General features: G+C 34.5%; 1 protein-coding gene across 2 annotated transcripts in view; it reads right to left on the bottom strand.

Moving 5' to 3' along the window:
- Nucleotides 1–5194: 5194 nt before the first annotated feature.
- LOC140445945 (serine protease svh-1-like) overlaps nt 5195–14742 on the bottom strand; it is a 53712-nt gene continuing 44164 nt past the window's right edge. For both annotated transcript variants that reach the window (XM_072538395.1, XM_072538394.1), the window contains 3 exons: nt 11706–12087; nt 10881–11057; nt 5195–5501 (listed from right to left, as the gene is read on the bottom strand). In XM_072538395.1, coding sequence (XP_072394496.1) covers nt 5371–5501; nt 10881–11057; nt 11706–12087 — 690 coding nt within the window. In that variant the 3' untranslated portion in view covers nt 5195–5370. The remainder of the gene's footprint in view (nt 5502–10880; nt 11058–11705; nt 12088–14742) is intronic.

Consider the following 14742-nt stretch of genomic DNA (forward strand, 5'->3'; position numbering starts at 1 on the left):
TTCTAAAGCAGAAATAGCAAAAATAAAATAAAAAAAGTCTTACAGTGAATTTTAGGTTGTTTCACTATACACTTTGACTGAAGACTGTATGGGTTTTTTAATAATAAATAACTATATGAATTGCTTTTTATTGAACAGGTTAATGAATTACGGACACTACTTCAACTGCACTCTCATAACCAGACAACTAGACATGTTTTATCAACTTGTGATCAAGAGGTAAATCGGGAATTAAGGAAACCATAATAGATTTTTCGAGAATAAAAGCTCAAACCTGCCAAATATACAACTATATCGGCAAATATGTACTCAAGCAACGAAGCGTCGCCGAAAACTGAATAATTATTTTAAAACCAATGCGGGACTGACAGAAAATAGCAACATAAGAGAAGCATAGTAATTATCTCGATAAAGGCAAATTGCAGTACAAACAAACACTTAGATTACGTTAATTCTCGTTCAAATTTTAAGACGCAATTTTCAAAGTACATCTTTTTGAAGATCTAAGACGCAATTTGGAATGTTTATTTAAAATCCTCTTAGAAAACTTTTATTACATACAGCGTGGAAAAAAATGCTACAATATTAAAGACCAGTTGTTACTATTCGAACATATTTTTCTTTCACGACACGCTGAAGTCTATCCAAGGCTCCTAATATCTTAATTCTTGAAAAAATCTTCACAAATTATTAGTTTGTTTGAAGTCCTCTATAAGCCTTTCACGGGTGTAAGACAGTTTTTATACAACGCAGACTTTGTTGGAGTCCGTAAAATGTTTAAAGAGAACTCTAAACATTTTCAACCTGCCTGGAGTATCTCTAAGAGTTTGTAAGGATTACGAAATCTTTCACACCTTACCTGAAGGTAAATTTAGGCCTAAAACGTCCAAGGACTATAAAGCGTGCTAGGTACTCCTAATACTTTCAAGCCTTATACAGAAGCGGTTAAAAAATTCTTTTAAAAGGGAGTCTTTTAAAATATTTTAGGTGTCCCTGAAATCCTTCGTAAATCAATTAAATATTCCAAGGCATTTTGGGCCTCTTCTGAAGGGCCTTAAAACATTCTTAATATCTCTAAAATATTGCAAACTTACCTTAAGTCTTTCACATGTTCCTGAAATGCTTCAGAATATTTATAATGTTCTGTAAGAAATTTTGGGCTCCTCTAAAATCCTTTACAAGCTTTTGACGCATTTCAGAAAATCTTAAAACACTTCAGACCTCCCTGAAGTACTTCATAGGCCCCTAATATGCTCCAGATTATACCCGAAAAATCTATGAATTTGTGAAAAAGCTGTGAATCTTTCTAGACAGTACTAAAATTTTAGGGCTTTACTCATAAAATCGGCGTTTAAAATGTATATTCAGCATGAACATATTCTGTAATATGCTAAAACCTCCTTGAAGTTACCTATAGTTCCTATTATATAGAATCCTGAGTAATTTCAGGATTCTTTAAAATCATTTACAAGGTTTTTAATGCATTTCAGTCAGTTACAAATACTCCAGGTCTCCTAGCGGTCTTTTATAGCATTCTAAAAGATTTCACAATAAACTTCATGCTACTCTAAATAACTCACAATGCATTTAGAGAGCCCTGAAGTCTTCCAAGTTGAATTCGGCCACCAAAGTCAGAGACACTTCTCAAACTCTTTCAGGTTTAATTAAAACTCATAGGTGACTTAATCATTTCGACCTGGAGAAGTCTGAGATATTTTTCAGAAGTGAATATATTCTAGGTTCAGGCGCGTATTGACCGAAAATAATGTACGCGTTAAGGCGCGTACACATCTGGCGAACGTATGTGACCGAAGCTATTCGACCGAATTCATTCGAAGTTTTCGATGGAAAATTTGGTCTTTCGTCAATATTACAGAGAACGAATTCGTTTGTAGTCATTCGATCAGTTTCGCGGGTATATTTGGCGATTCGTGACCCGGCAGTTATTTATTTGATGTAAATTGTAAAAATGAAATCGGATGAGGATATAATTATTGCAAGTGCGTTGTATTTTATTATTAGTGGAGCGGAGGCCGAAGCAGTGAAACCTCCCCAAAAAACGACGAAAGCGGCTCTGGGGGACAACATCATTCGTAAAAAGCGGAAGTCAGTATAGAGCGATAGATTTATTTAATAATCTAAAAACTAAAATAGAATACGAGCTTTTTCAAAATTTTTGTGGAATGAAGTCTACTGATTTTGAATGCTTATTAAATGAAATTGGTCCAAAAATCGCGAACGAAGATACAAAGCTTAGAAAAGCCATACCGCCAACAGAAAGGTTAATATAATGCACTTGATTTCATAAAACTTCCCGCTATCGATATAAACCAATAAGTTTTAAACAAGGTGAATTAGTCCACTCCATTATTGCAAATTAAAAAATCAAAACAAAATCGCGACGACGTTTCTCACTTTCCCTCGGAAGAGTACATACTGAACACAGCCAAAAGAATTCGTTCTTCAATTTTCTTTTGATGTACCGCCCATTGAGCGAACTCTAGCGAATGCGAACACATGCGTTTTTTGGGGCGTACGCATTTACCGAAATCTTTGGTCACAAGATTTCGGTAAATGGCACAAAACGGCACAACTAGAACACCTTAAGGGTGTTCTAGTTGTGCGTCGGTTTAGTTTTATACAATATGTCAACCAGAAAAGAGATCATAATAACAACCTACGTAGTAGTTCATAGTATACTAAAACAGAAAAAACAACGGATAAGCGATGGTGGATAACACATTTGTATAGAAGTACGCAGATATATAGTGAACTTTGATCAAATAAAAGGCAAATAGCGAGCACAGTTTTATTAATTTAATCTTGCCCAAGTACTTTCGCTCCCTAGAGCATCTTCAGGGACATTTCGTGAATTGCGGCCTATCCAACAAGAATAAAATATTATAAACTTAAAATTAAACATCTACACTACATAAGGACAAACACTTTAAATTTTTTTAAATATAGGAGAAGCTACATTATGTATGGAAACCGGAGATATCATTCATACCTTTACAGTGTTTAATTAACAGAGTTCTGAAAAGAACTTTTGCAAAAAAAATAGTAAAACTAAAATAATTAAAACAGAATACATAAATACAAAAACGTAAAAGCACAACAAAATCAAATTTAAATACCGCGAGTGAAAGAAACAATGCAACAGTGTAAAAATATCCAGCACGTAAACATAACGTTTGTTAAACTTGAAAGTTTGCTGGACTCACTTTCAAATTTGTTTCTGCGCGGTAACTTTTTAATTTCACGAAATCACGAGATACCTGTTCGACTGTATCGTCCAAACTGAGCAAATTGACGCGTAAATATTCTTTGATGTCGTCCCATGGTACAATGAATACATTGTACCATGTATTCATTGTGCCATGATGTCGTCCAAAACGAATTGTCATTAGAACAGGCAATTTTAGTTCTATCATATAATGATTTAATGACTCCCTTTTTAACCTTTATGATGTGATTTGATTTATAATTTAGATATATGTTCATATGTGTTGGTTTTTTGTATACATGAGTCTCATATCCACTATTTTCCTTTGAGATTAAAACATTCAGAAAACGCAACGATTTATTTTATTTCTTTTCCATTGTAAGTTTTATTGACTGCTCCTTTTTACCTTTTATTTATATTAATCAGAAGTGTGTCCAACAGATCATCTACATATTTCCAACATATTGTGGGCTTTAAATTTTGATTAGGAATATTTGTTTTGAAGTCTTCCATCAATATATTAGCTAATAATGGATTTAAAGAATAGCCCAAAAATTTTGTTTATAGAAATCATTGTTTAGATGAAAATAAGTGTTGTCAGTAGATAATGTCAACAGTTCCGTTATAGCTGATACATTTAAATTGGTTCTAGTTTAATCTATCATTTTGTAATTTGGTCCTAATTGTTTTCAAAGTTTTATCTAATGGTACATTTATATATAGACTATTTATTTATATAAAAACTTAATTAGAAAATATTACATATACAAATCAATGTATCAAATTATATTAACATTTAAAAAATATAGATAATTTTAATGAAATTTGTGATTTTTTTTCTATCTAATCGTTGTTTTATTTAAGTCAAGCATAGCCACAGCTATACAGATCCCTGTTTATAGTAATAACTTTTCAGTTTGTTTTGAATAATACATCTACAAAGAAGGTGCTACATATTTGATTCATTCATACCTTTTAATGTGATTTTTTTGACTTGCTTAAAAACGTTTTAGAGACCTTTTCTTTGTAATATCTATAAATGAATAATTTCCCTGTTTCGGAATACATTATTCAGCACAGTTATATAAAAATGATTTATTAAATGATGGTTATTTGCTGGAAAAGCTCTGGCTTTTAATATTTTTTGTTGCTCATATGAACATATATCTGAATTATAAATCAAATCACAACATAAATGTTAAAAAGGGAGTCATTAAATCATTATATGATAGAACTAAAATTGCCTGTTATAATCACAATTCGTTTTTGAAAAAAAAAAAAAATATTATAACATCTATTTTAATAAAAAAAGATTATCCGATGTCGGACGTCATGCGTGAGTCTGTCAGTAATTTCCCCGATTCAAATTCATAGTAGACAACCTACATTACGCGGCTCAGAGTAGTGGGTCAGGCTCTAGACATTAGTCCAGAAACGGACTACTGACGGATAGCATTCGTGCGGGTTAACTTTATGTGAGCACACGTCCAAACCTGAGCATTTTTGCGCACATAGCGTTCGTGCGAATAAATTTTTATATATATATTCCAGTACGCTCTTTTATCTATAATATATTCCAGGTAATATATTCCAAGTATATTTTCCAGAAGTGAATATATTCCAGGTTATTCTAAATTATTTTGGGATTGTCTAAATTTCCATAAAATTATTAAAGATTGAAGGAATTTCCGAAAAATCTTTCAGAACTACTCGGTGGAAAGAGGCTGCTTATGCAGTTTTTATGGCTTTATTATGAAAAAATAAGAGAAAATAAAACTGAAAAAGGGTATAAAAAATTAGATATAAAGAACTCAAATGATTTCGAGAAAGGTCCTTTGTAAATGATATGACACCGTTCTTCAATGAGATTACGGTGTGACTCATACCGTTATCTATTTGTTACTTGATGCCTATTGAGATTGATGGAGTTTAGGAACCTATAGTTGTTAAAAATAAACAAAATAACAGTTTGTGATTAGGTTATATATTATTTATTTACTTTCTTGAAAACTATAGACATGTAATTAAAAATTCGATATAGTATACTTCAGTCTGTCGTTGCAATTTATATATTAACGTGACGTTTGTAGGCCAGGTTATTATTTAAGATAGGAAAACTCCCAAGCTTGATGATTTTCGTCATTTCACCTCGAATGTTTTGCTATAGTATCGTCAATCCACTTTCTGTAATGTCCAACTTTCACATAAACACCTGGTTTGTTTGCGTATCCGCAGTGCATGCCCCAAGAAGTTATTCCATAAAGAGTAAAAACACCTGAAATGATAAAAATGGGATTAATCGGAGTGCATAATTAAATATTTAGAAATTAACATGCATTTGATGTTTCTTTACCCTTATGTAGAATCATTTTTTAGTATTTACATTGATCTTTTTTGACATTACGTCAAAGTAAACAATTTTTAAAGCATCTTATATAGTAAAAGGCTAAGCCCTTTTCTTGTGCGCAATACTCCTCCTAAACGGTGATAGATAGGAGAATAATTTTTTCGAATAATTAAACAGGTTGTTGAGTAGATTCCCTCTAAGGTTTAAAATTTAAAAAATTCGAACCGGTTTAAAAATGGCGGCCATAAAATGAATTTTTCCTATAGGAATTCAATATTATACACAATGCAACAACGCGTCAATTCTCGAATGCTGGAATGCACCAACAAGTGTTTCCACTTAAGGAATAACGATAATGACCACTCAAAATTCGGGATCCTCCTGTCTTCGATTTTAATTTATGGGGTCTGTTTTACACTATCTGATGAGTTGGTATTTTTTTATTTTTATGTTTAGTTAGAAAGTATTCTGTTTCCAACAAGTGCAGCGTGTGTGAGGTGTTGTGATTGATATTTAGAGATTTAGACTACGTTTTGAGTTTAATACTTGAAGAATTAAATAATGAGGTAAGCATTACTTTGTTTTTAATTTATTAGTTAGAAATATATTATTAATTTTGTTGGGAATAAGCCACAATTTTACTTTAAATTAGGTTTATTTTAAATAAATAAATAAAAAATAAAATTATTATAAAGTAAAATTGTGGCGTATTCTCAAAAAAGTGGAACAGTAGGCGGTAGTGTAGACTAGCGCGGAGCATCATACTGTTTTCTGTATTTTTTAAATTTAAATAATATTTAAATGTAAATTTAGTTAGTTAGTTAGTTAGAGTTCTTAAACCGACTTCTTTTTCTTAAACGTGGCATTTTACAATCTAAAATATGCAAAAAAAAAGTTACTTCCGGTTTTACTTCCGTTTTTTATTTAAGAGGGGCGGAGTCTAATAATCATATTGTTTCCGTTTCCTAATGTAAATCTTCCTGTAAATCCTAAAAAACTACTGTATCGATTTTCAATTTAAATTGGCGTCGATACAGTTTATTTTTAGGATTTTTGGAACATTTACACCAGGCGACGGAAACGATGGATCGTTAGACCCCGCCACTCTTAAATATCAGCAAAACTTATATCAAAACTCGATGTCGAGTTGGTCCGCTAGTTATACTTTAATGTCTCTGCTATTACCTATACTTTAATGTTATTTATCTTATCTTATCCTTTATGCGATCGTTTCTACTTTCTGCTGTTTTGTGCCTTATTTTTGTTCATGGTTTTCTCAAATCTTCCACCTATCTTTCATCTACCTCTTTACAATACTTTGATAAAGTACTTTTAGTAAAAGGTTCAACAGCAAATGGACTGGAATAAGAGCTAAATTCAACATTATGGAATCCTATGAAAACGAAGAAAATTTTGAAATGTTTACGTTGTTTTGACAGGTTTTCAGTTAATTAGGAGGAGGAGAAACGCAAATGTTGTTTTTTCTAATAAAGTCTTCCATCTCCTAAAATTAAAATGTCACTCTCAAGTGTCCCACCAAAAATTTTCTGATATTTTCCTTCATCATCATCATCATCATCATCAGTGGCGTTACAGCTCTTTATGAGCCAAAGCCTTCTTCAGAACAATCCTCCATTCGCCCCTGTCTCTGGCAACTCTTCTCCATGCTCTAATTCCGATAGACTTCAAATCATTTTCTAGGTTGTCTTGGTACCTAAGTCTCGGTCTTCCTCTTCTTCGTTGTCCGATCGGCCCTCTTCGGTCAAAAACTTTTCTGACTATGGCATCTTCCTCTCGTCTGATTACATGACCTATCCATCTGAGGCGTGCTACCTTAATGAATTTTACAACGTCAGGTTCTCCAAATCTTGTATACAACTCAAAATTGTAACACCTGTGCCACAAACCTTGTTCTTTTATGCCTCCATATATTCGTCAGTTTAATTTTTCTAGGCATTTTTGAGGCCATCTGTCTTCTTAAGCCATAGTAACACTTATTGGCGAGCACTATTCTTCTTTTGATTTCTTCACTGACGTTGTTATCTTTGGTTAGCAGCGACCCTAAGTATATGAAGGTGTCAACACCTTCCAGTTCTAGGTCATCAATTATTATTCGTGTAGGTGTCGGGTTGCTTGACCTAGTGCAACACATATATTTGGTCTTTTGAACATTTATATTTAGTCCCATTCTGTGTGCAGATGCTCTTAACGACCGAAATGCTTCAGTCAGAGATTCTGTGGACCTACCTATGATGTCTATGTCATCTGCGTATCCGACAATTTGTCTTTTTTTTTCCTTAAACCAACAAAATCTAAGAACTTTAGGAAGGGTTTGGGTGAAAGACCTTTAGCCAATATGTCTGCTTGATTGTTTAAACTATATATATATATATATATATATATATACCTACATAAATAATGACTAAAGTTCGTAGGCTAGACTATAGCTCGCAACACAGAAAAAAAATATACCTAATAAAATATGTGTTTAAGATGGAAGGCAATATATATGTATTTCTGACTATTGGTCGTCTTTAGTACGTTGCAGCCAAGTTAAAAAGAAGCATGTTAACTTGGGAAAGCAATGCGACCAATTTGTGGTAATAATGTTAGAAGCCTCTGAGGATTCCAGAACAACAACTAACAAATCCACGCAGGAAGCTAAGCTACGTGAGGAACGGAATACCAAACATTTAAAACGTTTTAAACAACAAGAAAAGGTTAATGTGAGTTAATAACAAAATAAAGTTAGTAGGTATCGGCATAGCTCGCAACAAAGGAAAAAAATATAATAAAATATGTGTATAAGATGGAAAGCAACCGTATATACGAATTTCTGACTATTAGTCGTCTTCAGTACGGTGTAGCTTCGTTAGAAAAGGAGCATGTTAACTTAGGAAAGGATCACTACAGGTCGCATTGCTCCTCCTCATCTCTCACGCCGAAAAATGTTACGAAATAATAAAATTTTACGATCATCATCGCTTAGTTATGACTTATATAGTGAGTATAATAATGTTAATATTAGTATTGTATGGTAGTTATGCCGACGACACAGCGATAGCGGCCAAACACAGAAATGTAGACATAGCAGTCACCAACCTACAGACAGCATTAGACGACATAGAAGAATGGAGTCTAAAGTGGAAAATTGCAATAAACTCAGACAAGACGCAAGCCGTACTTTTTAAAAAGAGGCGAGATCAACCGGAAGAACAGGTAACTGTGCAAGACAATCCCATCGAGTGGAAAAGCGAAGCAAAATAACTCGGTGTAATAATGGATAAAGGATTAACTTTTAACAAACATGTAGATAATGTAGAAGCCACAATACAAAAAGCAAATATGGCAAGAGCCGCAATAAGAGGCCTAGCAGGAAGGAAAAGCAAACTTCGCATCAAAACCAAAATAAGATTAATAAACAGTATACTTTTTCCTATACTGACATACGCGTCACTTATGGGGACTACGCATGGGGACATATATGCAACACGACCAAAAAGAAAATACAGGCACAACACAACAAAAGCCTAAGAGAAGCGGTAAACGTACCAAGATACGTAGCTGAAAGATTCCTTTTCAGAGAATTACAGCAAATCAGAGTGATTGACACAATGAAAGAAAAGGCCAGGATAAAGTTCGCAGAATTAGAGAACCACCCCAGTCACATTCTACGAGAGATAATGAGGTATGACGCTTTCCACAGATGGAAGCACAAAAGACCTAAACAACAGATAGTCGACTAAAAGAAAACCAGAGAGAGAAATAAAAAACCCCCCCAGAGGGAAACGTAACCATACAAAACCCCAGAGTGAAAAGAAACTCCAAAATCATAAACACTCACACAAGGAAGATAGTTCGTAGCTCAAATCACCCAGAATATCGCATATCGCCTCGTACACAGTGAGCCCAGCTGCTCACACAAGGATACAGTCTATATTGTGGTATCGTATAATATTTTATATATTTTCTTTATTATGATGTAGACTATATACTAATTATGATTTTTTGTCCACAGGTCACCTACAAAAAAAACCACAAAAAACACAAAAAACCGGCCTCGGCCACCAAAAAAATAAAAAAATACTAACAAAAACCGGCTTCGGCCACCAAAAAAAATTAACAAAAACCCCAAAATCGGGCACGTAGGGCCCAACCCCTTGAGCACCAAGTCGCCGAACTGAGCCGGGACTCAGAGCGGAGACTTGAGGCCCAAGTAAGCAATTTTAGTTCGCGGATAAGCCACAGTAAGATAACAGGAATATAGCGGAGATGCGCTGTCCTGAGTTTTTGCATTCGGTTAGGAAACCATGTTGGGGTTCTATTACCCAGGACCTCCACATGAAGAGCATTTGGCTGATTGTTGTGCCTCTATAGCGCATCATAGTGCTATAGGGGGGAAAGGGATGGTCTAAAGCATTGGAGCACGGTGGGGTGACTCCTGTTTTTACTCGAGTTAACACACCTTGCTCCAATGAATTGTTACACCCGATCGTACTACCTGGGTGAACATTTCTCATAGGCTGGGTTCAATTAAATTGCTTGCTTGCTTGCTTGTATGGTAGTTGAGTGTATACCACCAAACGATGTATTAATAAAACTTTTTAAGCCACTTATGTATATTGTTATATCAAAGTCATTTTTATTTGATTGAAATTTATTTTCTATTATTTTCGAACCTGGGATCATCGTGAAAGGTATCTGTAAGACTTCCCAAAACATAACATACTGTTTAGGTACCCTCTCCCAATTTGGAAGTTGGAATATGTTGGAATAGACACTAGCCTGGGATTCAGGGCACAAAGGCTACGTAGAGAATAAGAAGACTGATAAACTGGCCCACGCAAAACAGTAGCCATCCATTGATAAGGAGTTCATTTAGGGATACTTTTTTAATTTACTGCTGATGTTCTGACCCACAAACAAAAGACTATTAGGGTGATAGTACGGCTGCTGACTACACAATGTAGGCTCAATAAGCATTAAAGTCGTGTGGGCTTGACAGAAGATGATACTTTTCAGTTCTGTCGAGAAGAATAGGAAACCACTATGTACGTCTTATATCAGTGTAAAGATCTCACAAGGCACCGGTATCCAGAAGTCGGAGAGAAAAACCAAAGGCGTCAGTTAATATGAAAGTACCCCTCTCAAAGCTGTGGAAGCTCATTAGGAGAATAGGGCTCGATAAGGGGAGCACAATACATCTGCAAAGGTCGCAATGTGTTAGGTCAAGAGCCACCCTATTTTGACCAAAAAATGCTTTTAAAATATATTTATTGTATTATACTAAAAAAGTAATGTTCTTACCTTGGTCCAAACAAGCCAATGGACCTCCACTATCCCCATCGCAAGCGTCCATCGCACCGTCCATAGAACCAGCGCAAAACATACCGTTTGTTAAAACATCGCCGTATACATGCGGCATTTTACATATGTCGTCGGAATATGTAGATATCCAAGCTGATAGTAAATTGTGGGAGTAAGCTTAAACAAAAAGAGGATTATTAAGTTCAAGATTTCTTAAAAAAATGTATATATTGGATTTGAGGTTCGCGGATTCGCGGAAGCTATATGTGATTTTGGAAAAAACGTTTCACTCCTCGTTAAATCATTTTGGTTTGCTCTGTTAGTTTTTTGGATATTATGATTAAGGTTTTGATTAGTATAAGAACAATTAAATTCGGCAATCAAAATCCTAATCATAAGATCCGAAAAACTGATAAATGAGGACCAGAACAAGGAAATGCACAAAGATAAAACAATTTTAACAAAAAATGGCTTCTTAACTATGTCATGTGTGCGTAGATAGATTGATTTATGCAATCGTAAATATCTCAGAATTTAAACGTTTTATTGACTATCAAAAATAAAATAATAATTAACAGTGGTTGAAAAAATAAGAAGATTATATGTTTTCTTTTCTTTTTCTATTATATAAAGTTTTGCCGGTTATTCTTCGTAGTATTTTTATTTGTTGTTTGCATTATTCGCTCTTTTCTACATGATTGTGTTATATCTTGTTTCTGCATCATGATTAGTTGAACTAGTGTCTTATACACTTTATTTTTAGAGTACATAAAATTAAAGGTGTTCCGATGTCTACTTTGTTTAAATAAAGGATTATTCGCTTACCTGAAACCCCACTTTTAATCGATCCAAATCCAGATATAGTGCAATTCATTTGCTTACTGTAATCTGTAGTAGCATCAGCCAAACAAATAGGTTGGACGTCGTCATTCAGGACGAATCCAGTACCTTTCACTTTGATCAGAGCAATATCGTTGTTGAGTTTGTGTCCCTTCCTGAACTGCTCATGCACGAAGAACTCATCGATATATTTCTGTTGCTCGGTTCCGTCGTTGTCGTCTGTGTTATAATCACCGGCAACGATCACGTAGGCGCCTTTAGTGTAACCCTGTAGACAGTGGGCTGCGGTCAGAACCCATCTGCTGGAGATGATAATGGCTCCACACCAGTGGGCGGATTTGTCTTTGACTCTAACTTTAAGAGCCGCCTGAAAGTGATTAAAAGGTGAGTACATAAAAATATTTTGCTGTATTACTACAACTAATGCTAACAAACTTTAATATTGTGCAAGGACACGATAATACGATTGATTAAAGAATTTAAAGATTATGGTAGAATTTCGTATATATTGTCTCGATATTTCCTAATGTTTAGATATGATGATGATTGATATTTTAGGAAATATTGAATGAAAATTAGAACTTGTTGAAAAAATGGAGACAAGATCTTAAAGAAAAAGGTTTAAGCAAAATAGGACAAAAAAGAGTATTCCATGACGTTAATGATGAATATGATTTATTTATAGAGACTGTATACATGGACCTCTCCAAAACACAGGAAAACAAAAAATGTAAAAGTGAAACTTTATAGACTACATCATAATGTGTACGAAATGTTTAGATCATAATTGTGATCTCTGTGATCGTGACTATATTAAAAAAAAACATAAAATCTCTTACAATTAACTTATAAAATGAAAAATAAGATAAACTTACTTAGAAAGTTACTATAAATGAAGTATATCAGAAGGGAGGCGGAGGATGCGGAACTCCAAATGATAACGTACTACCGGCGATAACGGGAGATGAAGTTGTCAAGGCGTTAAATAGGATGAATAATGGTAAAGCAGAAGGACCCGATGGAATACCTGTGGAGGTTTGGAAGGCTCTAGGAGAGGAAGGGGTTGACGTTTTATGAAAAATGATGAGTGGGATATATGAGGAAGAAAGGATGCCCAATGCAAGGAGATAGAGCGAGATGTTATGACTGTATAAAGATAAAGGAAACGTTTAGGACTGTAAGAACTATAGAGGAGAAAGACATCGATAGGAGAAGAACATGTTGAGTTTGTGCCAAGAAGGAGGAGAATGAAGCTTTGTTTCCTTGAAGACAGTTGATAGAGAAATACCGAGAGAGAAAATAGAACTACATTTGGTATTTATAGATCTTGACAAGGTGTACGACACCTAGACAAGAGCTATAGAAATATTTGAGAAAGAAATAAGTTCCTGATAAGTACGTAAGGCTCGTGAAGGAGGTAATGTATGAAGGAGCGTACATCAAAGTATGTGTCGGATTGACCAAAAGTTTTCCAGTTACAGTTGGTTTTTATCAAGGCTTTTCACTGAGTCCTTAAGTGTTTAATCTCATTATGGATGTACTATCTCTTTGTGGATAATATCGTGTTAGTGGAGGGATAAAGAAATGTTGGAGGGGAGGACTTAAGGTTAGCAGGTCGAAAACGAAGTATACGTGGTTGGGAGGAACATGAATGGTTGGGGATATCGAATTGCTTGCGGAAAACTAAGACCAGTAGGAGAATTTGCCCACAGATAGATCGAGATATTGCTCACAGAATATAGGCCAGCTGGTTTAACTGGAAGTGAATGACGGGGTACTCTAAGATTAGACAATTAGGGAAGGGTTGAAAGAAAATATATACAAGAGTGTGGCGAGGCCTACGTTGGTGTATAGCAGTGAAGTGTGACCTGTAAAGAGGGTTCAGGAAAGGAAGATGGAGATAGCTGGAGAGGGATAGAGATATAGAGAAAAACCAAGGAGAAGATGTAAGGACTGTGTGGCAAAGGACTTGAAAAAGAAATGTTTAAATGAAGAAGATACAATGGACAGAAATACCTGACAAAAAAGAGTAAGGAACAGCGACCCCAAATAAGGGAAAAGCTAAGAAAGAAGTAGACACAAACAGAAATAAGAGCATGAGACCATATATGTAAAAAAAGAAAGATCTCATTAATGTATAATATCAAATAAACAGTAGGTACTATGGAACAAAATGAATATAAAGGTAACTTATATAAATACAACAATAAAAGCAGAGGCTAACCAATATCTAACAAGAACTAACAAGATAAACAAAATGTGAATATCACAAAAGATATTGAAGTTAATGGATCAAAAGGCGAAAAATAAAAAACTATCAGGATAAGTACAAAAAACTCAACAAAAAATCACAAGGAAAATAACAGATGCTAATGAAATAAGGATTAACAGGAATCTAGAAGTAAAGCTAGATCGTTCTACTTAAGGAAAGAGATGAAAATATAAAACATGTAGAAGCTACAGTACAAAAAGCCAACATGGCAAGAGCATCAATAAGAGGCCTAGCAGGAAGAAAAAGCAAACTTAGATTGAAAACAAAAATAAGATTAATAAATAGTATAATTCTTCCTATACTAACATATGCATCTCTCGCATGGGGACACATATGCAATACACCAAAAAAGAAAATACAAGCGGCACATAACAACAGCCTAAGAGAAGCAGTCAACGTACCGAGATACGTAGCAGAAAGATTCCTCTTTAGAGAACTATAACAAATCAGAGTGACCGACACAATGAAAGAAAAAGCTAGGGCAAAGTTCGCGGAGATAGAGAACCACCCCAGCTACATATTGCGAGAGATATTGAGGTACGACGCTTTCCACAGATGGAAGCACAAAAGATCCAAACAACAAATAGTAGAATAAAATCATAATACTAGAGAGAAAATCAACAATCACACCAGAGAGAAAACACTTCAAAAAACAACAACAAGGCACAATGAAGATAGTTCGTAGCTCATAACCCTCGTGGACAATCGCAACGTACAGCGTGGACCCAGTAAATTTTATGTAGATAATTT

Source organism: Diabrotica undecimpunctata, chromosome 7, assembly GCF_040954645.1.
Source record: "Diabrotica undecimpunctata isolate CICGRU chromosome 7, icDiaUnde3, whole genome shotgun sequence".
NCBI classification, from domain to species: domain Eukaryota; kingdom Metazoa; phylum Arthropoda; class Insecta; order Coleoptera; family Chrysomelidae; genus Diabrotica; species Diabrotica undecimpunctata.